Here is a 27,089-nt window from a genome sequence, read left to right on the forward strand (position 1 = left end):
CTCTACACTCAGAAATTGCTCCTGGCAGGCTCGGGGGGACCATATGGGATGGTGGGATTCAAACCATCGTCCTTCTGCATGCAAGGCAAATAAATACTCTACCTCCATGCTATCTCTCCAGCCCTGCTATATACTTCTTTTTTTTGTTTTTTTGGGGGGGTTTTTTTTTTTGGGGGGGGGTTCACACCCGGCAGCACTCAGGGGTTACTCCTGGCTCTATGCTCAGAAATCGCCCCTGGCAGGCACAGGGGACCATATGGGATACCGGGATTCGAATCACCGTCCTTCTGCATGAAAGGCAAACGCCTTACCTCCATGCTATCTCTCCAGCCCCGCTATATACTTCTTAATGCTGCTGCGACCCCTCAGCCTCTATTTCACTCCCAATTTTTTTTTTAGTAGAAAGAGAAAGGAAAAAAAAAAGGGATTTGAAGGAGTAATTTTTCCCAATCTTCTTTACATAAAATAATCATGGAAATGCTGAAGAGGGGAGGAAAAAAGGAAATGAAACTCAGAGAATGCCATATCACAAAAACATTGTATCTTAAGAAGCAGAAAATTGAATTACTTTAAAAGTTACTATTTGCAAATAAATAAAAGCAATTTCTGAAACTAGGTGATGGGCAGTTAGATATTGGCTGTGTTATTACTTCTTAAACTGAACATACATATTTCATGCACTTGTATATGTATTTTAGATTCCATAATACATGTTCAAAAAGAAAAATGTGACGATATTATCTTAAGTAAAAAGTCAATTGCACATGAGTTTTGTCCTCTATAATTAAGTCCAACTATCTCATGGAATCAAGTGCATGATAAGCCACAAAGGCAATATTATTGCTTTTCTTTTTTAGGCAAATCTTTTTTGCTTCACTTTTTTTTGTTGTCAATTGCTTCAGTTACTTTTTTATCTTATACTTAGGCACCTTCCTAAAAAGCAGCTTTGGCTATTGAAGAGACGATTCCAGAAACAAAAAAACCCAACTTGCTTCCTAACATGAGACGTCCATCTAGTTTTATAATCTGCCTGACCTTTCGTTTTCTCATTTATAAATTGAAGATGATTAAGTCTCCCTCCTTCCGGAATTTTCCAGAAGACTAGGGGGCGATCCTAGAGGTCAACGTGTTCTGGAAACTGCCCCTCACCAAAAAGCATAGCAGTGTAAGGAATGAGCAAGCACTTGTGAAAGTAACTTCCTTCTCTCCTAGTTGTTGACTTTGTTTCCTTCCTGTACTTCCCTGTCTCCATCGTACTGGTTGATCCCCCAGACTCATGAGGTAGCTCCTCGTTTATACGATTGTCATCTATCCCCTTTTGTAATATCCCAGGGCCCCACAGGGGTCTTTAATTATTGGCTAAGATGTGCTGCTTTATGCAATAATTTCAACCCCCACTTTGCTCTTAGGCATCATGCACATGTTTCCTCCCACACCCCAACCTGTTTTCTAGGTGGAACTAGAGACAATAATTCCTTCCTACTTCCCCACAGAAGTTGTTATGAGTTCCCTAGAAGAAGATGGCCATGGAAGTAGGTGGTTGAGCTGGACTGTCATCCTCTTGAGTAGTGGAAACTTAAATCTCATCCATGGGAAGGAAAAAGGATGGCCCCCATGAGTTTCAAGCCATGACTAGAGCAATTTCCAGCCTCAGAACTGGGCCAAGTGGACCTTTTGTACACGAGGGGCTTCAAAAACTGCCCCAAGTGGCTGGCATTCATTTTCCCTCATCAGCTTGAGAAAAGCTTTGCAGCCGCTCCTGTCACATTAATCTCACAGGAATCTATGTTGAAGCACTTTGTGTCCAAACAGTTTTGGGGGGCACAACAGCACCCTGGCACAGACCTGAAGTGGATCCGAGTTCCCAACTCACACAGCCCAGTGCCTTTGTATATGGCTTGGCACTCGCCACAAACAGGGTTTTGTCAGCCTCTTCCTGAGAAAGTTGTGTTCCATTCATCGCAGCTGAAAAGAACTCTAGATAACAAATACCTCCCTCATTTAATTACAGAAACAGTCAGCAAATCCATGGCAAAAAAAGAAAAAGAAAAGAAAAGAAAAGAAAGATTAAATCAAACAGAGAAAAGAGCAAGCTTCATATATTCATATATTCCCTTCTCTCTCTCTCTCTCTCTCTCTCTCTCTCTCTCTCTCTCTCTCTCTCTCTCTCTCTCTCAATAACTGGGGCTGCTCTTGGCTATACTGGCTGGCCACTTTCAGAAAAGTTAAACTCTGATGTCCAAACCAGGATTGCATTGCACGTAGGCACAGAATACATCAGTAGCTGAGAATTTCATAAAGATCCTGAAGTGGAGAAAGAGATTTACATTTTCCATCTGGGCTTATTTCTGCAAAGAGGAGCCAGACTCGATGGCAATTATGGAATAAATCAGATCAAATGAAGCACAGGCCCACACAAAAACCCACTAACTCTTTCATCACCTTTTCTTCCCTTCCTGGAGGAAAGAAGCTTAGAATTTGGTGCGTACAAGGAAACTTTTTAAATCTTAGGTTTTAGCCATCATTTTCTAAGATGAGCAAATCAGACATATGCAAAGGGGATATGACTTGCTCTGTTCTCACGGTTGATGGAGGGGTGAACCCTGTTTTTCAACTCCCTAAACAACCCTAATAGTTGCCTTCATGTACCTTTTCTTTTCCCATGCAGGTGGGCCTGGTGTTAAAGAGACTCCTGGTTTATGGGCAGATCCTGAGCTCCCCCAAACCTCTCTAAAGAAGCCTGAGCTTTCCCCTCCCAGTCCACTCTCCTAAAAGGGGAACCTCTGGAATCTCACAGGCCCCTGCATCTACCTTGAAACTTTGCCAAGTTGGAGACCTGGGCTAAACCACTTCCTGTGTACTGTTGTAATGGGTTGTCAGGAAGAAGACCATGGCTTCCTTTTACCAGAAATCACTGTCTGGTGATGGTTGAAAAAAAAAAAAAAAAAAACACCCAAATACCAACCCTGAGATCCAGGGCCACGTTTCTCAGACTGTCCTTGCGTAGCTGTCCTCCTTCCTAGGCACCAGTTCTTAGCTTTAAAAGGGATGTTAAGGGGCCGAAGAGATAGCACAGCGGTAAGGCGTTTGCCTTAGACGCAGAAGGATGGTGGTTTGAATCCCAGCATCCCATATGGTCCCCCGAGCCTTCCAGGAGCGATTACTGAGCATAGAGCCAGGAGTAACCCCTGAGAGCTGCCGTGTGTGACCCAAAAACCAAAATAAATAAATAAATAAATAAATAAATAAATAAATAAATAAATAAATAAATAAAAGGGATGCTAATCTCTGCCTCAAAAGAGCCAAGGGACTCAAGACTCCTTGATGTTCTAGATATTTGAAATCTCACTGATTGTAAAGTAGGCGACACTGGGTTGAGAAGAGCCTACTAAACTTGCCTCTGGCACTCCTGACTTCGCCTCATAAAATAACAATTTTCCTGAAAAATAAGGGGCAGACTTTCTCTCTTCTCCTCTACATTCCGAGTTAAGAGACTGGCCTTCTGCCGATCAGAAAGCGGACAGCTATGCTTCTTTTCACAGTTACCCATCTTCTTAGCAGCCAAGATGTTTTTTTTTTTTTCTCCTTTTTCTTCGCATCTGGCCTGTCTAAATTCAACCAGAGCTATAAATTCTCAGAAAAAGCTGGCTAAGGAGTGAACGGAAGGGCACTAGGAGTGTATTGCATCCTGGGAAGCAGAAACTTTCCAGAAAAGTTTTATGGGCAAGAGAGGAAAATGCTGAAAGTCAGGTTACAAGAGGAATTTCATGTGGTGTATTGATCTCAAATATCAAAAAATAGCAGTGAGGTGCCAGAGCAATAGTACAGTGGGTAAAATGCTTGCCTTGCACACAGTTGACCCAGGTGTGATCCCCAGCATTCCATATGGTTTCTAAGCCTGCCAGGAACCATCCCTGGATGAAGAGCCTGGAATAAACCCTGCGCACTGCTGGTGCTGCCTCAAAACAAAGATTAAAAACAAAACAGCAGGAGCTGGAAAGATAGCATGGAGGTAGTGCGTTTGCCTTTCATGCAGAAAGATGGTGATTCATACCCCAGCATCCCATATGGTCCCTTGAGCCTGCCAGGAGCAATTTCTGAGCATAGAGCCAGGAGTAACCCCTGAGCGCTGCTGGGTGTGACCCAAAAACAAAACAAAACAAAAACAGAGAAAAAAACAGCAGTGAGGGCAAAAGATATCACCTTATTTACATATACCAGTATTAGGTGAGAACCTGCCAGAACATCCCCTTTCCCTACCCAAAATGCCACGACTCATTCTCTCAGTTATCATTAAATAGATGGAAAACAAGAGTAATGCATATATTGTTTATTTTGATAAATTATGTCTTAAAAGACCCATCTTTTAAGGATAGGTCCACTGAAAATACCTATCATTTAATCTTTGAAAAAGCACTGTGAGAATAGAGGCACAAAATACCCAGCAGTGGCTAAGGAAAGTCCACCTCAGATGATGATTGATTGTAGGATAAAGAGAAAAACTTTAGAAAGGTGCATTCTCTCTCATAAGCAGAATATAGCACAGTCTTTATGGAATAGCCTGATATTTGAGGATAGAGTGAAAAGGTATATATGTGAGAAATTCCCAGGAAACTAAACATGTCAGTAACACAATAAGAGTTAGGAACCATAAAGCATGAAACATAGGTTGTTGGAAAGCAAATCTTCAAATTCACAGAGAGTGTGAATAGCAACTTGATTGTATATAGCCACTTAAGCCAACTTGCAGTCACAGCACTGCAAACAGAATAATAAAATAAATGTTGCTTTATTCCTCAAAAGATTAGATAAAGTTAAGATGTTTGCTCAGATCTAGAATTAGTTAGAATGGGAAGAAGTAAGAATACTTGTACCCAGCAGCTGTGACTGTACTAGATACATCTATTTTATTAGAAATGAATAGGACTGAATATATACATACTTTGCAATAGCAGATATAGACTCAAATCCAATGCTTTTCCAAAATGCTGAGGACAAGGATTAAAAGCTAACATAACCAATATGGACTTGAAGACTGAAAAAACAAAACAAACAAAAAAAAAAAACCCCAATGATCAGGTACTCCAGGGGAGATAACAAATAGAAGATTAAACAGAAACATATTATATTGTTGCATATCAGAACCACATATATAGTATATATGTCCAGGTATGTAGTATTTCTTTTATGTTTCTGTTCATCCAATCACCCATCTGCCTCTCTGTAGAGATTTACTGAGTTGAAAGACTAGAATGTGAAGGATAAATTAGTACCTATGTCCCATATAAAATCAAGAGTTCCACATCCACATATCTCTTGGGAAATGTTTTGAGTTCTAAGATTACAGAAATAAAGTTCTTCAGGCACTCAGGAAGCAGAAACCAGAATCCTACAAATGACCAAATTTGACCTAGATTTCTCTTCTGCCTCACTTTGTTATTATTTCATGAGGGAATGGAGCACACCTAACTGTACTCAGGACTTATACCTTGCAGACTCTGGGACCATACGGGATACTGAGGATCAAGTCTATGTTGACATGCAAGTCAAGTGCTCTACCTGCTGTACTATCACCCAGAACAACATCTGCCACACTAAGAGCCCCAGAAAGTTATATCTAGTTGATTTCTACTATGTGGCTAGGTAAAGGAAAATCATCCGTAGCTTGCAAGTGGCTGATTCCTTACCTTTTTAAAAAGAATATTAAAATATTTGTGGTCCCATCAGACTGGAACTACAAAACCAGATTAATGTATCCAGAATGGAAAGGTGTGAATATATAGTTTGAGTACCATAAAGAACAGATGGAAACTAAAGAAAGCATTAGAAAACAAATAAGATAACAAGATGCTAGGTACAATACTTGTGTTAAGTATTTGGTACAGCAATCAACATTTTTTTTAAATCCATGTGTTCTTTAAGAAATAAATTTGAGGGGCCGGAGAGATAGCACGGAGATAGGGCATTTGTCTTTCATGCAGAAGGTCATTGGTTCGAATCCTGGCGTCCCATAACAAAAAAAAAAAAAAAAGAAACTTGAAAACAATTTTAATGTAAGGAGGGTCAGGGCCATGGTAGATAAAGGTAACTAAAAATAAAGGATTTCAATATTAATATCAACTGAGATACTAACTCTCATTAATATCAAATGATATACTATAAAACAGAAGTCAGTAAAATGACAAAGATGTTTATTTTACCTTGATAAATATTTAATGCTTAATTCACTCAATGGTTATTAAGTTCCCACCACATACAATTATTTTTCTTTTCTGAAAAATAAAGATAAAATTGTAATGAATATTTATACTCAGAATAACAAAATATAAGCATTTGAAAGCAAAACTACAGAAATCCTAAGGAAATTGTCAGTGATCATAGAGAAAAATTTGACAGATTCATCCCTAGTCTTTGACATCAACGACAAAACTACAAAGCCTGTGATAACAATGAACTCATTTGCTTATCTCTTATGCATAAGAGATTGATAAAGAATTTCATGGTTTGGAATTAGAGACTGCATGGACTTTCTGGCAATTATGGAGCTTTGACAAAAACTGTACGAGTGGTCCAAATGAAAACAAGCTCCATAAGCAACATCTCCCAGACGCATTCTCAAAACAATGCAATAAAACCAGACAATATAGAACAAGTCCATAAAATGAATACAGTTATGCCTTCTGAAATAAATCACTGCTTAGGGATAGGCCTCAAGCCTCAAGCCTGAAGTCTCAATCACTGCCTACTTAGACATTGAACTTGTGAAAGAAGGCAGAAAGCTCAGGAAGGCTGGGTCTGTGAATTGAGTGCCAACTCAACACTATTTCCAGTGCTGGGAGCTGTGATCAGGGCAGGAAGTCTGGGAAGACTTAAGCAGCTGAGAGGTCATCAGGGAGACATAGCATGGCATCATGCTTCTTGAGACAAAAGTCCAGTCTTGTCTTTGACTTCTTAGCTACAGTGGTTTCTTCTTTATCTCCCCATTACTGGCCTCCATCTACTTACTCAAAACTTGGGATGAGAAAGGCAGTGCTGCTTCTCAGATCTTGCTGGGTATCCAGATAACCTGGGAAGTTTTAAATCATATGCATGATTGGGTACTGTGCCTAACAATCTGACTCAGGAACAAGTCATCAAAAATCTCCCAAAGTGATTTGATGATTTGTCCAGGACAAAGGACCCCAGAGCCAGATACTTTCTCAGGGCCCTTCAGTTCTGAAGTTCGCCCAGAGAAGGAAGTTTTAGGAAGCTAGAGTCTAAAGAACAGCGAAGCAAAGCAATCTAATCAAAGTGTGCATTATCTCAAATGGTGCAGAAAATGTCAGTGCCGGTTAATATTTTGCACCCAACATGATTTAGACCTGGGGCATATATTGTACTCCAAGCCCATTGTAAACACAATGGGCCATTTATTCACTGAACAGTAACCACTGTAATTACCTACAGGGCAAACATATGAAGTTGTTCAAGCAACAATTAATTGTGGACTTGGAACTAATGGGACTATAACAGTAAAGTATCAACCAGAGTGTGATTCAGAAATCACATCAGAAAACCAATATTTTCTAAATTGTATTAGATAAGCATTTGAGGGGACAAGACCATCATAGTTCCTGAAATAGGTACTCCCTGATTTTTCAAATCACTCCTTAGACTGGTAGCCGGGGGATGTTTGAATTGTTGTTTTCATCTTGAAAGAGGAATCATGGATACCAGATTTGAGGATCTGTGGACAGCTTCTATTTCTTGCTCCTGCTGTCGGCCCCTATGTACTCTGTCAGGTATCAATGGTGACCGTGTAGATTGGTAGGTGTCTATGAACCAGATGGAGACTTTTAGAAAAACATCTTGTGTTCGTGCAAGTCTACACCTCCACCCAAGCTTTGTCTTGGGATGACTTTCACCAGGATCAGCCAGGAACTGCTTCTTTGTAGAGTCTTCTCAGAAATGGGAAGTAAATATTTTTAATATTCCTCCTTTTTGACTGATCATTTATTTACAGTATAAAATTTCAGGGGTCCAGCTGAACACTTCTGTAAGAATTGAGTATAGAATATGCCACTCAGGGGCCAGTGAGGTGGCGCTAGAGGTAAGGTGTCTGCCTTGCAAGTGCTAGCCAAGGAAGGACCGCGGTTCGATACCCCGGCGTCCCATATGGTCCCCCTAAGCCAGGGGCAATTTCTGATCACTTAGCCAGGAGTAATTCCTGAGCATCAAACTGGTGTGGCCAAAACAAACAAACAAAAAAAAATATGCCACTCAATCCCCAAGTTCTAGTGATACCCACCTATCAAAGACCCCTCTACCCATTCCTATCAATGCCCCCAATGTTTTTGCCATTTTCACTTTCTTTCTCTATTAAAAAAGCATTTATTTATTTACTTATTTATGGTTTTTGGGTCACAACTGCCAGTGTTCAGGGGTTACTCCTGGCTCTACTCAGAAATTGCTCCTGGCAGGGGACCATATGGGATGCCGGGATTTGAACCACCGTTTGTGCTGGGTTGGCTGTGTGCAAGGCAAACACCCTACTGCTATGTTATCTATCTGGCCCCTAAAAAAAAAAAAACTTTTATTAGGCAAGAAAAGGAATAAGATATCACTGCCTGCTCTCCTAATCTTGGAGAAGAGGTTCTACTTTCTCAGGTGTCAAAGGGAAATAGTAGAGAATCCCTAGCTGGGACCTGAGGGTGCCTGATGTTGTTCTATGTAGGCTGAATTGGACTCAGGGACAAATTTATTCAGGAGCCAGATGCTGGCACAGACTAGGGTGCATCAGAGGGACATGGTATTTGTCTCGTCTGGATCACAGAGCAAAATGAAGACAAGAAAGGAAGGAAAGGGAGGAGTGAAGGAAGGGAGATGTGAAGGATGACCTGGAAAAAAACATGGAGAAATTATTTTGTAATCTCAGAAAGGGAGGGGTGACCTTTCTCAGCATGATAAAAAAAATTTTTGAAGACAGAAATAAAAGCACATTTTACAAAAGAATTGCTTTTAGGGCCAGAGAGATAGCTGAGTGGACTGAGCCCATGATTTGTCTGTAGGTGGGGACTGGAGTTCAGTTCCCAGCTCCAAATGGTTTCCTGAGCATCTCTGAGAGCATACATACTACCATTCTATCCCAGCACTACTGGATGTGGACCCCTAAGACAAAAAAAAAATAATGTTTAGGGGCCAAAGAAATAGTACAGCAGGGATAGTGTTTGCTTTGCATGCAGCCGATCCAACTTCTATCATTAGCACTCTATTTGATCCCCCATGCCCTGCCAGGAGTGATCCCTGAATACAGAACTGGGAATAATCCCTGAACAACATCGAGTGTAGCTGCCAAACCAATAAAATTCACTTTTATATGGTAGAAGACACCATAAGAAACAAATAAAAAGTACAAACGGGGGCGGGGTGGAGAGTGAGTCATGTATATCACTCAGGGCTAGTTTCCTTCAAAGCCAAGACTTCTTTCTACCAGGGAATCAGGTAAAGACTAAGACTTACTTTGGAGACCAGCCAAGGAAAAGAACGGAACTGCAAATCTCCCAGAAGAGCTACCAAACCCCTCAGATAAATGTAAACCAGAGCTCTAGGAACCCATTTCCCCAGCACTTGCAAATACAAGGAAGTTTGATAGCCACCCGCTGAGGCTGAGGTGGAAGGGAAGGGTATCCTTATGGAGGCAGCATTTAGCCCGGGCCTTATTATACAGATCATCAGAGTCCAATCTGGCAACTTACTAGCACTTAAAAGAAAAAAAGAACTAATGGCGGGACAGATGGACATATTTAACTATTGGGTGTAACTGAAAACACTCAAATGCAAACATGAACAAACTGGGACATCTTGCAGCCACTATGGCAGTCTGAGTTAGAATGTTCAGACATTTTTTAAGTCTTTGCCAGACTCTATAGGAGACATATTAAACAAACAGACAAAAAATAATAAAGGGCATGGAAAACAATTTTCTAAAATAGGATGAACCACATGGGGGAAGGGACACATCCTTTACAGCATATGAACATAGGGCGATTCTGATTTTGATCATCAACCATTATGCAATGACAGAAAATGAACAGAAAATGTTCATGTCCCTAGGTTGACAAGAATGTAATGAGATTGACCCAGTAATGCTATCAGGTGTAGAAATGGACAGAATTTTTTTTTTTGAAATAAGTATCAAGTGTTTAAATCAAGTCCTATCCTTTTTGGAGGTGGGGAATTTCCCAGGACTACTGAGTTTCCCTTCTGGTCATTCCAAGCTAACCAGGCTGTCAGTTTAATGTGACAGCTCAAAGATGTGGTGCTGCTCAGCCTTGAGGCACTGGGAGTTCCCAGACAACCCCAGTGGTGCTCTGTCGGCCTCCAGGGCTATACTGAACCTGGCTTAGGGACCATGGAGTGCTGGGGAAATCAAAACTGGGCTTGGTCACATGCCTTAACCTTTCTACTCTCTCAGCCTTCAAACCATATTTTCCATCTGGAAATGTAAATATCACAAATTATCCTATAGACATAGCCTGAAATGTGTGGGATGTGTATGTGTGTTGGAGGGTACAATGCATGGATGCTCATATGATAATGTGAATATAAAGACAAATTAAAGGCACGCCAAATGGAATATTGTGCTGCTATTAAAAGGCTTACAAGGAATTTTTTAAATAGGATTGTTAAATGCTTGGAGGATAGAATTTAGGGTTGGGGAAACACTTCAGTTGAATATATAGAATGATTTCAAAGTCTGTCGTAGGGGAAAAAGTTCATTCATTGAAAAAGGTCTGGAGGGATATCCAAAGGATCCCAGGATACTATAAGATTAATGGTGTTTTTGTTTTTGTTTTTTTCCTGACTGGGGGGAAATTACTGGTCTATTTTTTTCTTCTTTTTCTTTATCATGCATTTCAAAACAACTCCCCTGTGATAATAGATCACTTTTACCATCAAGAAAAGGCTTCCCAAACATCTTTCCCCATGTAATTGTGCCCGAGTCAGCACTAAAGGTCTCTAGAGTTCTGTTTGGGAAGATCCCAAGCTCACACTGGGAGGCCCCCTGGTAAAAAAGTCTTTTTTTCTTTTCTGTCTCAGCTTTCTTTTGCTGCCACCACACCTGTTCTAGCCGATAAGAAAAAATACCCGTACTTCTTTCGGACTGTCCCCTCGGATAACGCAGTGAACCCAGCCATCCTGAAGCTGCTGAAGCACTTCCAGTGGAAGCGAGTGGGTACACTGACGCAAGACGTGCAGCGCTTCTCTGAGGTAGGTTTGCAGGAGGCAGAGGCACTGTGCCCAGCCCCTGCAGGGCTTGTGGGGCATTTGGGGAGGGCTAGGGAGCTTGAAGGCGTGCTTTTATGAACAGAACCTGACACATTAGAACCTCTATCCTAGCCCACTCAGAAGTTAAAGCTGACCTTTGCTTGTAGTCCTGGGCTAAACCATGGACTGGTCCCTCACTCCTGGACATTGGGGGTTCCCTTTCCTAAAGCTTTGGAACTGTTAAGAGTGTTGCCCAAATAATTTTTCTTCTGAGGAGAGATCTGGGACAGGGGCTTGGCTTGAAGATTTCAGGGTCATTGTAGATTGGGGAGGGTTCTATTTTAGTTTGTCTTAGTATATATCATATACATATGTGTCTTTGTTTTTGAAGGTACACTTCCACCTATATCTATTTTTATACTGCAACTGAGTAAAAATTCATAGATTATTTACTCTGATGATTGAATGAAGCTGGTTTTCTTTGTTTTCTTTGTTTGCATCCTCACATTTTGTACACTGCTTCCCAGTTTCATGTGAGACCCTCAAAGGGAGCCAGATGCACAGTGGGACACTAGGACATCAACACTGACCCACACTCTATCCAATCTTCCCCTAACTGTGTGATACCATGGAGGGCAGTAATCTTTTCAGGAACAATAGAGGGCACTTTCTGTTCTGTGGCTTACAGAAGGCCAATTTATTGGCCATTGAGTGATTATTTTCTAGAAAGGAATGTTCAGCCAAATTTGCTTTACAATGAATGAGAAACCGGAGGTGGAGTGGACCAGGCCATGGCCCATGATGATCTGTCATCTGAGGCAGGGTGACTGACTGTATGCTTGCAATTCTTTGGTTATTAGTGCTGTAGCAAAGGTGCTTAGGGACATGTCACCCACCTTGCTGGTTGTATTGCTGGAAAACAGGTCCGGTGAAGAGGGAAAGGCAACTTGTTGTGTGTGGGGTTCCTGTTACTACTGAAGTTAAGAGTCTATTCCCAAAGAAGTCATGGAACACTCTGTGCTGCTTCCAACCCTTACTTTCATCCCAGCATGGAAGCAGCAACCCCACTCCCACCCTTTGGGTCAAGGTCTGAAACCTCTGGAGGTTTGGTGATGGCACACCAGGCTCAGGCACCCTGGATAGGGTCATGAATTTTACTTCCCAGTGAGGATCTTGAGGCTTGTCGAGGCCTATGGCAGCTGCAGAAAGGCAGACGGTGAGTTCTATCTTCTCTGCACTGCTGTGCTCATAAGCCAGGCAGTTTGGCTATATTCCCCACTCCCACCGTTGTGGGCAGGTTGGGGGCCATGGAAGCAGGCAATCTCTTTCCTGGGGAAAGGCTGTGTTTGGGTGGTAATGCTATCAAGGCCCCTTCACTGCCATCTCTTCAGCTGGCTGATTCTTCTGTGCCCAGGAGTTCTGGCCCCCTCTTCCTGTGTCTGGGCAACTGCATTGCTGGAGTACAGGTACTGGATTCTGGCCAGGTTGCAGAGGAAACTGAATTCCTTTCCAGAAGCAAGTCGATCAGCAGCAGCCAGTGCTTCTGTTCCGGAAGAGCATGCTGGAGAGATGTTAGAGAGAATTATGCCCAGAGGAGCTTCTGCTTGTGGCTGCCCACCACATCAAGCAGCAGCTCTCTCTTGCGTCCTGGGGCACCACAGAGGGATCATCAAGTCTGCTTGATATGACTCAGAAGTTGCTTGCATGTCCTGATCGCCCAGCAATGACTCTGTCCCCAGTCAATTCCTTACATTTGTTTGAGATTCTTTTATCTCACCCCTCAAAAGCCCTGGGTCTGGTGCAATCTTAGGTGTAGTGGGTGTTAGGGGGACCTTTCTGATTGTTCCCTTAAAGAACGTAGATGTCCAAGAACCACTATTTCTGTTTTAAATTTTTATTGAGTTACTGTGAGATACATTTGCAGTTGTTCATGATTTAGTTTCAATGTCCAACACCCATTCCTTCACCAGTGCCATTATCATCTGCCACTTTCCCTTCCTATTCCTCCTCCTCCTCCTTCTCTTCTTCTTCTTCTTCTTCTTCTTCTTCTTCTTCTTCTTCTTCTTCTTCTTCTTCTTCTTCTTCTTCTTCTTCTTCTTCTTCTTCTTCTCTTCATCCTCTTCTTCTCCGCCTCTTCCTCCTTCTCCCCATTCTTATTCTCCTCCTCCTCTTCATTCTCTGCCTTCTTTTCCTCTTCTTCATTGTCCTCCTCCTTCTCTTCTCCCCCTTTCTTTTTCTTTTTTTTTTTTCCTTTTAAGCTTTGTGGTTTGCAATTGTTATGAAGGTATATTATGCTTATCTCTATACTTCTTTTCACACCCATTTCTTATCCAGAGTGATCATTTCCAACTATTATTGTCATAGTGGTCCCTTCTCTGTCCTAATTGCGTTCCCCTCTCTTTGTGGCAAGCTTCCTACCATGGACTAGTCTTCCTATCTCTCCTCTCTATTGTCTTTGGGTATTATTACTATACTATCTTTTCACAAATGAGGATATGAGTGTGAATATTCTATATCTATCTATTATTTTATTATCTATTCTATTATCTTCATATATTCTATTATCTACTATCTAATATATCTATATATTACATATCTATCTATCTATTATTACCATACTGTCTTTCCACAAATAAGGAAATGAGTGTGATTATTCTATATCTATCTCTCTCGATGACTCATTTCACTCAGCATGATACTCTCTGTATCCATCCATGTATAAGGAAACTTTATGACTTTATTTTTCCTAACAGTTGTGTAATATCACATTGTGTAAATGTATCAAAGTTTCTTTATCCACTCTTTTTACAGTCAGTGTGAAATAGGTAGGTTAAATAAGTATTGGAGCCTCTGGACTAAAGGAAAGGTCCCTGCATGTAAGGGCTCATTAAATTGACGTATTCCCAACAGAGTCCTCAGTGTTGAAGTTCCTCTCTTTCCCTTCAGCCCATACTCATGGAAGCCCTAGCAGCCACATCCATGACTCACAGCATCTACCATGTCGATGGTATGGGCCCAGCTCCACAGATCCTGGAACTCCTGAAGCACACAGCCACACAAAAAAATCTCCATATTTTTCAATACTAATAATACTGGTAGGAATGCACTAAATTTAATCCTCAGACCCTAGGCTTGAACTGTTGTCTAGCTGACCAAGAATAACCCAGAGGGGTTCTTTTGAGTACTGCTTAGAAGCCCCTCCCTAAATATATAGCTTGTCTCCTCTGGGGCCCAGGGCTGTGGAGAAGGATAGGTGGGGTTTGTACTTGGCCTCCTGTGTTTTGTGCCATGTCTCTACATGTCTCTACATCTACTTAGAAGTATGGAGAACTGTTTTTTCTTCCTTTTTACTTTTCTGAATTTTATGCTACCCACAGCAGTACAGGAAGGGAAAGATAAACATTTTTATCATCTCAGTGTTCAGTGCTTCTGGAAGTGCTCAGAGACCATGAAGTGCGAGGGATCAAACCTGGGGCCCCAACATGCAATGCATGTACTTATTTATCTTATTTATTTATTTATTTATTTATTTTTTATCTGATGGGGTCATACCCATTGATGCTCAGTGCTTACTCCTGGCTCTGTGTTCAGGGAACTCTCCTGGAGGGGCTTGGGAGACTATATAAAGGGCTGAGTTCAAACCCAGGTCAGCTGCATACAAGGCAGCGCCATACTCACTGTGCTATTGCTTTAGCCAATACATGACTTTAGACCTTTGAAAGAAATGTTCTCTATATAGAGTAAATGTTTATCCAAGCCAAAGTCAACAATAATAGAACCAAGAGACCTAAACTTTAACAGTCTAAACTTAAATAGGCCTGTTGTACTGGCAGGCTAGGGGGCAATGGGTGATGGTATACGATGCACTCTGGGATCATTGGTGGAGAGAGGTTGACATTAGTGGTGGGAATGGCCCTGAAATTCAACTATGGAGGACTTTGCAGATTACAATTATTTTAATAAAATAAAATTAAAAAAAAGGGGAAATGTTAACTTCCTTAGGTTGGAGGTATCCAACTTTTTTTTTAAATTGGGCTGTTCTTCATCAACACCATCCCCAGACTTCTTCCTTTGATGGTGCAGTTATGTTTGTGTTCTTGTGCACCCAGTTTTAAAGACCCACATAGTCCCAAAACTCCCTGGTGGCCCTGTTTTCCCAGACCCACCCTGGCCCCACCTTCATCTGCTCTCGCTGTAGTTTTTCCTTTCTAGAAATGTCCTCGAAATAGAATTTTTTTTTTTTGGCTTTTTGGGCCACACCAGTGATGCTCAGGGGTTACTCCTGCGCTCAGAAATTGCTCCTGGCTTGGGGGACCATATGGGACACTGGGGGATCGAACCCTGGTCTGTCCTAGGTTAGCTCGTACAAGAGTATGCAAGGCAAATGCCCTACAGCTTGCGCCACTGCTCCGGCCCCTCGAAATAGAATTTTATACTAGGTTGTTTGTGCTATGTCTGCCTTCTTTCACTTGGACTGGCTTCTGAGGTTTTTGCCTGGAACAGATCTGTAGTTTGTTTCTTTATACAGCTGTCCTCTTGCTAGGGTACAATTTACAATCAGATGGAGAGCATGACAACTGTCAGCTAGTGGCTAGGCTGCAGCCCTCTCTCCCACCTACAACGGTGACATTGAAACACCCCATACTTTGAAATTTTGCAGGAGTTTCAGGTTTCTATGGACCTTTCCTTGAGCCCCATCCCTTTCCCTTGGCTCTGGGCAACATTTGGGGGTGGAGATGGCGCCCCTGGTGGTGTGATTCCCTTACTGTGAGTATGCAGTCTGCATGGCAATTTGGCCTCCTTGCCTGGTGCAGTGGAACAGGCTGGAGGAGGAAGTGGGGAGTGACTTTGGGCTTCCTCTGGGTGAAAGATAAAGGTGGGGTTATGATAAAAAGCTATGGTGCTGTCAGGAAAGTGGTCCATGGGGTCTGGGGATGGAAATGCATGAGCTGGCAGAAGGCCAGTAGGCTTAGAAAAAGTCCCTGAGGAGCAAGAAGGTGTTGTGGAGTGAGGAAGTGGAGTTGGAAGTGGGATCACAACTGGAGGAGGGAGGTGAAGCCAACCCAGAGCAGGAATGGCAGGCACTGGAATTCAGGGAAAGGACATGCATGGCCAGTGAGCTGAGTGATGCCCTCATGTGTCCCTGAAGGCACAAGACAAGGCAGACTCTGTGAGATGAAGGCAGCAAGGATGGGTTTCTTGGGGAATCCGCCAGCCAGCAGTAGGGATACATGGGCCTTCTCACCCAAGTCTATGTGTCTGCTTCTGTTCTAGCTTTGCCAAGTTGCTCTTTTGGGGTCCCAGTGCCACAATGCATCTCAGCCCCCTTGGATGAACTTTACCTGTCTCTAGGCCTGAATTTTCACAGTAAAACAAGGGGGGGGGGCAGCATCTCTAAGGTCTCAGAGCTCAGATCATCAGTTGAGAGAGACTGGTCTATCTGTTTGCTGATCCTAATGCTACTTCTCTCAGGGAATCTTTAGCTCTCCTGTGACTCTTTGTACTAAGGGTGGGCAAGCATAGTAACTAAATCTTGGGCAGGCTATGAGGAGCAGAAGTACCAAGAAAATTTCTCTGAGGAGGAAGTGCCAGACAAAGGGGTACTGTTGTTTGAACTATCCCTGGGCCCCCCCCATTCTAGCGCCCTCTGTGGTGCATTTCCTGCTCCCCCTTTCCTTCATGTCCTGCCCCCCTTCCCTCAAGGAGGCCCCTCAACAGACCACACTCTGGTCCTTGGTGCACTGGGCCTTGACCTTTCCCTACCAGACACCCCCTCCATGGTGAACCCTGTAGAGTTGCTTGCTCTCCCAAAGATCACCATCTGTGTGCTCCTTCAAAGTGCCTGCCCTTTTCACCCTCCAGCCCTTTGACGCTTTTTCTGCCTGCTGAGCCCCCATCTGCCCCCACCAATGGAGTCCCTCATCTGTAGTCACAGCTTAGCATTGTTATGGTTAGAGCGGGGTTGGGGGCCCTCTTTGGTGGAGGACTCCAATCTTCACCCCAGATGACAGCTTGTTCCTCTCCTAGTCCTGGCCCCCAGGGTTGTTTGTGTCTCAGCCTTGCCTCTACTTTGCTCTTCAGGTAGATCCACGGCTGTGTGCCCCAAACTTTAAGGCCCCTCAAGTGCCCACTGCTTACATAGTACCAGGGTTATGCATTGCAGACATCATGCATTGCAGTTGGGTACTCTATGGGAGGTCCTCTGTTCCAGAGAACATGGCTGCCAACTGTCTGGGGTCTAGCCGAGATTAGCAAATGCCTCTCCATCTGAGAGATGGGAACTGGAAGGGGAAGCTATGAGATTGCAGCTCTGAGAAGAAGTGTGTGTGCAGGAAAGAAGCAGGGAAGGTAGAGCCCCTTCAGTCATACAACAAGGGACCTTGAAGAAGGCCCCTGGGCATTGTCAACCCCAGATTTGTGGGAAATTGTGATGTGGATGGGGATTCTTCCAGAAAAGTCTACTGGTGGGAAGTCAAAGGCTGGTCCCTGGATACATTAAGGACCTGGACCAGTATGTCCTATTGTGATGCCCTCAGTGTTGCCTGGCAGTCTGTGTTAACCTTGAGTTCCCTTGAGTTCATGCTCTCTTAGCTTCATGGGCCTGTTCAGGTTCTTCCTAAGTTGTACACTAGAGAATCTTTCTCTTTAGGATTGGGAGAGTCCCATCCTCTACGGCAGCACTGCCAGGTACTCACAGCATCATGCACGTTTGGATGTGAGCTGAACTTTGGTCCTTGAGTATTCAGAGACCTCATCTAAAAATTTTATTATGTAATTGAGGAACCAGAATTTACAAAGTTATTGATAGTTAAGTTTTTAGGCATATATTACTTCAACACCAATCCCACCACCAGTGTCCACTCCTATCACCAGTGCTCTCATAGTCCATCATCCTCCATCTCTCCCCTACCACCTTGACAAGCACATTACAGAGTTTTATGGTTGCAGCTTAATCACCGGTTTTCAGTGTTGTTGTGTCTGTACTTTTGATTATAGCTATACCACTTTCCCACATCACCAACATAACCAAATCACCAACCCCCCGTTTCTGCATTACTTCCCTTCCTTATCTTCTTCCTTTTCTTCTTTGTCCTCCCTCCTTAAGCTTCCAGCGGTCAAGGGTGATGTAGGCCATCCCCTCTTTGCTACATGACATTCTTCATATGGTTCTCATTCAGAAACCCTTACTGCTGACAGAAATTTTATGACCCCAAAAGTCAGTGACTGAATTCCACTTGGGGCTTGTGGCCCCCAATTTTAAGAAGCTAAACTCACCTACCAGAAGGGCCCCCAAAACTCTATTCCAGAACAACATCTGCTCTCCATGTACATTGCAACACTCTTCACAATAGCCAAAAATCCAGGAAACAGTCCCAAGTGTCTAAGAACAGATGAGTGGATAAAGAAGTTACAGTACATAGGGGCTGAGAGATGACATGGAGGGGGCATCTTGCCTTGCATGCAGAGGGATGGTGGTTCAATCCTGGCATCCCACGTGGTCCCCTGAGCCTGGCAGCAGTGATTTCTGAGCTTGGAACCAGGAGTGACCCCTGAGTGCTGCCAGGTGTGAACCCTCAAAAACAAACAAACAAAAGAAGTTACGGTACATATACACCATGGAATACTGGAAGAAAAGATGAAATCTTGCAGTGTGGGTGAGTTTGGAGAGTATTAATGCTGAGTGAAGTCAGCTAAAAGAGGAAATAGTCACAGAATAATCTTTCTCATATGTGGAATATAAACTGTTTGGGAATAGCAAATGGCCCAGGACAACATCTGTGACCTCATCTACAGAATAGAGCTCATGCCTGGTGGAAGAAAAGATGGGGGTGGCCCTCAGACTCTGTGTGTGTGGTGTGTGTGTGTGTGTGGTGTGTGTGTGTGTGTGTGTGTGTGTGTGTGTGTGTGTGTGTAACAGACACTCTGGCAGTGGGTGTGGTGTTTGGAGCTTTAATATGCAGGCTACCAGCAGTCCCTTGAAAGTATTGAAGTAACCATGAATAAATAAAATGAAAAAACAAACCAACAAACCAACAGTAGAATTTGGAATCTGAATAACAAGCAGGGCTTCTCTTGTATGTCCTGAAGCCAGCATCTCTGCACCCTGGGGACCTTGTTTAGAGGGTGAATCCAAAAACCAAGAATCCCACAACCTTCACATGCATGCGCCTGACCGCGCGCGCGCGCGCGCGCACACACACACACACACACACACACACACACACACACACACACACACACACACACACACACACGAGATACTTGTGGGCAAGCCCCAGTGTGCTGGAGTTTGAAAGCCCCTATATTGGGACAGGGACAACTTCGAGCTGAGGCAGTGAGTATCTGAATTCACATTGTGAGAGGGATGGATGAGCCAGAGCCAAGGGGCGAGCCACTCTTGTCTATCCTTGACAGTCTATCCCTTTCATCTGCACCACTTTATTCTCAGGAGACTGTAAGGAACCCCCAATGGAAATCCATGCCTGAGGCTTCCTCACTTTCCCTACAGGCTCCTTCTTTTAGGGGTTTGGCTGGCTGCCTCTGGACAGGCAAATACCCTCCTCTCTATACTCTCCCCTTTGATTGTTTCTAGTTTGGAGGCCTGGACATGTAAGCCCACAGTAGCAGTTCAATCTCCATGCTGCCAGTGCCGGAGAGGCTGTGTGAGACATCTTCCTTGGTTTTGAGGGAGTGGGGGGGATACATTCTTTCTTAGAGTGGTTCCTAAAAGTGATATGGTTTTGGTACCATTGCAATAGTTGGGTACTGACATCATTCTACACCAGGAAAGATTTTTAGCTCCACATTTAGCTCTCCTATTGAGGAGAGACACACTACATTCAAAAAGTGAGACCACTGAAAGGCAAATGCTAAGCTAGCAAGCAAAGGATGGGGGCATTCAGTATCTCAAATTACTTCTCAAGGGACTGAAGTTGAGGGAACTTCTTGAGTAAATGCAGCCCCCATGGCTGCCTGTTAATCTTATAGATGGGGTGACTGAGAAGTGGGGGCCTGTTTTGCTTTAGTCCTGGAGCCAGGACAATGCATATTCTTAAGGACAGACTTGTTCAGGATACCAATTTGCTCTCCTTGAGGTTAGAGACAGAGTATGGAAGTTAAGGCTCATTGTCTTGCATACATTTGAACCTGGTTTGATCCCCAGCTCCCTATATTTCTGTCATTGCAGTCATGATCCCTAAGCGCAGAATCAGGAGTAAATACCAAGCACCACTGAGTATGGTACCCACAAAACAAAGATCACAACAAAAGCAAAAAGTAAAATTAAAAACTGGTCACCACTGCTCACTGCTAGGCCATGATTTACATGTTTGGCACAGATTTGACCTGTTTTCACTACCCCTTGGTGAACATATATAGATTAAAATATGCTTCTACCCTCAGACACATTCTATCTCTGGGATTAATCATGATCTATTGGCCTCATAACTATCCCCCAGCATGTTTTAAGTTGTGTTTTTCTCTAGTCTTCCTCATCTTAACACTGTAGTTTCTTTCTTTTCAGTCTTAATGCTTCTGCAAATATTGTGCCCATGTCTGGTCTTGGGTGTTCTCCAGAATGATCAGTGATTTTTTTCCTTAAAATAATCTTTGTCATCTTAAGAAATATGAATGGGAAAGGAGACTTGATAGATATCCTCTACTGTTTTTCTTTCCCCCTCCAATAGTTATTGAAAAATTTCTACCCTATAGATATGCAGTAATCATGCAAGAAGGCTGCCATGTTAAATTTGGAGACAACTGCCAGTTCTTCCGTTCACAAACAATGCAATAGACTCACACTTATATTTTTGTGTGAACATCTCTGATTATTTTGAAGGATATATTCCTAGAAATAGTGTATGCACATTTTCGATCCTATTGTGCTTGCTGCCAAATTGTCCTCCAGAAAGATCGCACTCATTCAGAGCTTCATAGCAGTCTATGACAGCTCTCGCTGCCAACTTGGTATATCATTCTTTTTGGAGCCTTGGCAATTGCTATATTAATTTGCATTTCTTTGATTACTACTAAGATTCAATTTCTTTTTAACCAAGAATCTTTCTCATTTCTGATTCTCTTTTTATAAATTGGCCATTGATGTTACTGGCACATTTTCCTATGGAGTGTTCTTTTCCTAACTGATTATAAGTGAGGCAAAAGTAGAGTCCTTTACAAAGTGAGTACATTTGTCCTTGGTGATATGGTTGCAGATTCCTTTTCCCATCTCATGTGATACCCATTTTTGTGTTTTATGTTATTTGGTGATATTGAAAATGTTAATATTTTATTTAGCCAAATTTATGAAAGCATTTTTTAACTTTCAGCTTTACACTTGGTAAACTTTTCTCATGCTGAGAATTTTTAAATATTCACTTACATTTTTCTCAAGCATTTTTATTTATTTACTTTTGGGGTTTGTGTCATGCCCAATGATCCTCAGGGTCTTTCCTGGCTTTGTACTCAGGAATTACTTTTGGCGGTATTCAGAGGACCATATGGAATGCCAGAGATGGAACTGGGGTTGGCTGTGTGCAAGGCAAGCATCCTACACACATTATACAACCTCTTCAGTACTCCCCTCTAATACTTGTATTACTTGTTCAGTTTGCTGGAATCTTATCACATGACTTAAAATGTCAAAACTGGGGCTAGACTGATAGTATAGTGGGGAAGGGCACTTGTCTTGCATATGACTGACCCAAGTTTGATCCCTAAAACCAAATATAATCTCCTAAGGCGTGAACCCTGCCATAGTGATCCTGAGTGCAGAAATGTCAAATCTTTCTTTCTCCTAGCACCACCGTCATTCAATAATTGTTTTAGCATTTAATTAATATTTATTTCTCAACTCATTTTAAACTTTGTCAATTTTAGATTTAGAAAATTATATATAGAAGAAAGGAAATAGCATATCATCTGTTATATGTACTTTAAACTCTGTATAACAAAAATAAAATCTAAACTACGTGTGACTTTTAAATTGTTATGGTAGCCACATTTTAAATGGCAAACAAAATCAGAATTTTATCATTTCAACAGTGGCACTAGTCATTTCAAAGCCTCAGTAGCTATAAATAATACATAGCCAGCACATTAGACAATTTAGCTATAAATTATTTGTAAGTTAAAATAATTTGTTTTATTAATTTGCCTATTCTAAAATTGGCACTTCACTGTTCTGTTTTTCCTTTATCAAATAATTTTGTGTTTCTCCCTTCTATTTTCACCATTATTATTTTCAACAATCTACTTTTTACAAGATCCTAAAAAGTTATTGCTGTTTTATTTAAATTTCAGTGACTTCAAACTTAATCTGGGGACATATTATCTCTTTTTCCTAAGTCTCTCCTTTCTTGAATACAGTTCATCTCTTCATTCAGTATTTCTTTTGGTGGGCCCATGGTCAATTCTGGTTATTTTTCTGATATAGATATTTCCATGTCATGCTGCTTATTTTCTAGGAGTCTACATGCATTATTGCTTGGGGGAGATGGGATCTGTTTTCTTTGATGCTGTTAAAGTGCTTGCTGCTGTATGTGATAGAACACTGTGGATGAGTGGTAACAGCCTTTGAGTAGCCATCTTGACTTCTTAGAACTTCCAATTGTCTTTCCTCTCTTGGTTCCTTTGGGTTATTTGGGAAGTAAAGCCTGAGAACATGCTTTTGGTTTTCCAGTGTTGCAGCATCTTATTGGTTTGATTTTTCATTGAGACAATACGACAAAGTGATTATAAAAGAATGACTGCCCAGGTCTTCATTCTCAATGCTTACCAGCTGGGAGACCTCAGGCAAGTTATTTAACTTATTGTGTGCATGATAATGGAGGTATACTAATATTACTGGCCTTTGTGAGTATTCAAGTAACAAATACATGTGTAACACCTAGGGCTTAGAACAGTGCTCAAAAGTTATTACTATTACCATTAGTTTTATTATCACCTTATTCCCTGCACATTTTATGGTTGCACTTGAACATAAAGACAATAGGCATTCATGTCTCATTCTTGACTTTAATAAGAATTCCATTTGTAAAGTATGATGTCTTTTGGAAAGACAGTATTTCTCATCAGCATAAGGGATAATCTATTTTTATGTATTTAGTGTTAAAACCAGATATGCATGCCGAAAAAATCAGATGCCTCTTTAGAGTTGATATTGATGACTATGTGTTTTTATTTACTCTATATGTATAGCAAATGGATCAATTTTGGGTGCATTTTATTAATGTATTCATTCATTTAATTTGTATTCACTCATTGCCTAGCAAATTTTGACTAAAGTCACAGAACTGAATAAAATAACTCCCTGACCTCAAGGATCTGACATTCTCTTGACTGTGACAGATGATAAAAAACTGTAAACAAATAAACTTATAATCTGACCATTGGTGATAAGTGGTAAGGAAAAAGTAAAGAAGGTAAGGGGAATAGACTATGCCATATAGACTGAAATAAAGTCAAGAAGAGCTTCAGAGTCAAGGTGATGGTTGAGCAAAATCTGGGAGGTAGTGAGAAGTCAGGTTATAGTTATGGGGAAGCTGAGAGAAAGGTTAGTGGTGGAAGGAGAGAGAGCTCTGTAGGACATTTGTGAGAACTTTGACTTATACCTTGAGTTAGTTGAGAAAATTCTCAAATATTTTATTCTTTGTTTTGATTGAGGAAAAATTATAGTACCTAAAGTCTGTTTTAACCATTTTAAAGTTTAATTAACTTGACTGTGTTTTGATTAGCAATCAAAACCATGATCTAATTGCAGAACATTTCCATCACATCAGAGAGAAATTCTTAGCCCCTCACATCCCACCAGCCCTGCCATGCTTGGCCATTACTAATCTACTCTTGGTCTATAGTTACCTATCACAAATACTTCATATAAATTTATAAGTATAAATGGAGAGGGAATTAGGGAGCATGGGTAAAAGTGTTCAAAGGTGTAAACTTTTAATTATACAATAAATGTATCCTGGGGGTGTAATGTACAGTTGGTGAATATAATTAACTATAAATTTATTGTCATATGTTCTTGAAAATTGCTAAAGAGACTAAACCTTAAAAATTATCATCTTAGGACCAGAATGATAGTGCAGGTATTTGCATTACTTGCAGCCCAGATCAATTTTTAGCACTGCATATAGGTTAGGTACCTCAGGAGAGAGCTCTGTACTCAGGAGAGAGCCCTGAGTACAATTGTGTTTGGCCCAATATCTACCACCCGACTCATCTGAAGAAAAATGTTCTAACCATATGAGGTGGTAGATATTAATTAAAGTTATTGTAGCCATTACTATGTATGTGTGCATTTATATGCATATATATAATACTTTTATATTTATAATCATTAGACCCTGTACCTTAAACATATGCAATGTTAAGGGATAATTATATCTTAGTAAAATGGTAATAAAATTATAAATTGACTCTTTTGCTTCTGATTTACATGTCTGTCTTCTTTGGAAAGTTGCCTCATCAGATTTATTTGCCCGTGTTTACTTGATTGCATTCCCTTTTTGCTGGAAGGTTATGATTTCTTTTTATATCTAAATACATATATCTCATATATGATCTACAAATATTTGCTCCTATTTTGCCACATGTAAAGGATATTATAGTATGCTTTGCCTCCAAGGTTTTTTTGTTTTAAGGATGTCTGCTGTGTTCATTATTTATCTTTCGTTTCTTGTATTTTTGTTACCATATTTAAGAAATTATCATTTAATCCACAATCATGAAGGCCTTGACCTAAGTTTTCTTACAAGAATTCTGTAGAGTGGGGCTTACATTTAGGTTCTTGGCCCTTTTTGAGTCAGTTTTATAAATGATATGTCAAAGTCCTACTTAATTTTCTTTGAGTAATTCAGTAATCTTAGTATTTGTTTGAAATGATTGATCTTAACATCCTTGTGGAAAATCAAATGTTCATAGGAATATGGATTTCTTTCTAGACAATCAAGGACTTTTAGGAGGATTTAATTTCTCCTACTTTCAGAGCTTCCTAGGTACTAAGTGGGATGTTGTGATTTGGACTAGACATTAAAACCTGATTAGATTATAAATAATTTTTTGACAGTAGATCTGAAAAAGTTTAGTTATTTTTTGTCACATCCACCCATGCTCAGGCATTACCCCTGGCTCTTCACACAGAAATTATTCTTGGCATGCTCAGGGAACCATATGGGCTGCTGGGGATCGAACCCAGGTCAGCCACATGCCAAGCAAATGCTGTTCTATCAATCTAGCCCCCAAAATTGATTTCTTGATGAAATACATGTGTGTTGTGAAAAAGAATGAGGAATTAAGAAGAGTGCCTGAGGGGCCGGAGAGTTAGCATGGAGATAGGGCATTTGCCTTGCATGCAAAAGGATGGTGGTTCTAACCCCGGCCTCCCATATGGTCCCCCGAGACTGCCAGGAGAGATTTCTGAGTGTAGAGCCAGGAGTAACTCCTGAGCGCTGCCAGGTGTGACCCCCCCCCGAAAAAAAGAGCCTGAAGGGCCAAAGAGATAGCTTGGAGGTAGGGCATTTGCCTTGCATGCAGAAGAATGGTGGTTTGAATCTCGGCATCCCATATGGTTCCCCGAGCCTGCCAGGAGCGATTTCTGACTGTAGAGCCAGGAGTAACCCCTGAGAGTTGCTGGGTGTGACCCAAAAACCAAAAAAGAAAAAAAAAAGTAAAAGAATAGTGCCTGAACAACTAGAAAAAAGAAACTATTGTTTATTTACTCAAGAAAGAATGCAAGTGTTAGTGAGGGAAATCAGCAATCAGTTTAGATATTCTTATTGAATACCCAGATGGAGAGGCTGACCTGACAGTTGGATTAGAGAATCTAGAATTTGCATTTACATTAAACCATATTAGCATTCCTAAAATAAACCTTTCTTTATTGTGCTGCATTCTTCTTTGTCAATTTAATCATCTCGGGTTTCTTTTTTTTCCTGTCAGTACACGAGATCAGAGTTTATATTTTACTCTGATTGTGCCATCTTTAATCAGCCTTAGCAGTCAGACTCATTCTGGTTTTACAACATAAATTAGAAAGTATTTCATCCTTTTCAGGTGTCCTGGAAGAGCTTATAGGACATACAGATTAGTTGCTCTTTGAAAATCAGAAGATGAATATATGAAACCACCTACGACTGTATGGCCTCCGCCCCAGCAAGCTATTTGTGTAGTTTCTTCCATGCGCCTGTCTCCATCATTTGAAGTTTATATTTCTTGTGTTACTGATGTTTCCTAAAAAAGAACCCATTTCTTTTAGACCTCCCAATTTATTCACATATACTTGAGTATGATTTTAAAAATAATTTTACTTATTTATTTTGGCTCTTTGGAACATACCTGGAAGTGCTCATGTCTCTTGGCTCCAGTCCTTTAAGCCATTTCCTCAGCCTAGCCTCACCTTTAAAAATGATTCTCAGGGTCAGAGTGATAGAACTACGGCACACTACAGTAGCATACTACACTATGCTCAAGAACTACTCTTGGTGGTGGTGCTCAGGAGACCATATGTATAGAATGTTGGAATCGAACCCATGTTGGTCATGTGCAAGACAAATGCCCTACTGACTTTACTATTGCTCTGGCTCCAGTTTATTTTATGGTGCCTAGGGTCACTGGGTCTAATTTTTCAAATATCTGTTTTATAGACTTTTTCTCGTTATGCATGAGTTTTCCCACACTTTTCCTTGGCTAAACGAGGTTTCTTTTATTGATATACCATATATTAACATCTTTAATTCAGCATGCAAAGAGAACTTGCAATAATAAAGGATTCTTATTTTTATTATATGAATCAGATAGGGTCAGATACGGTCGGGGCCCCCACCTGCCAATCTGACTAGGGC

At 41.4% G+C, this 27,089-nt stretch overlaps 1 protein-coding gene across 1 annotated transcript in view; it reads left to right on the top strand.

Moving 5' to 3' along the window:
• Nucleotides 1-27,089, top strand: part of GABBR2 (gamma-aminobutyric acid type B receptor subunit 2) — a 371,159-nt gene that overhangs the window by 133,746 nt on the left and 210,324 nt on the right. Inside the window, exon 3 of the mRNA XM_049784138.1 lies at nucleotides 11,080-11,250. Coding sequence (XP_049640095.1) covers nucleotides 11,080-11,250 — 171 coding nt within the window. The remainder of the gene's footprint in view (nucleotides 1-11,079; nucleotides 11,251-27,089) is intronic.

This window comes from Suncus etruscus, chromosome 1, assembly GCF_024139225.1.
Source record: "Suncus etruscus isolate mSunEtr1 chromosome 1, mSunEtr1.pri.cur, whole genome shotgun sequence".
NCBI lineage: Eukaryota > Metazoa > Chordata > Mammalia > Eulipotyphla > Soricidae > Suncus > Suncus etruscus.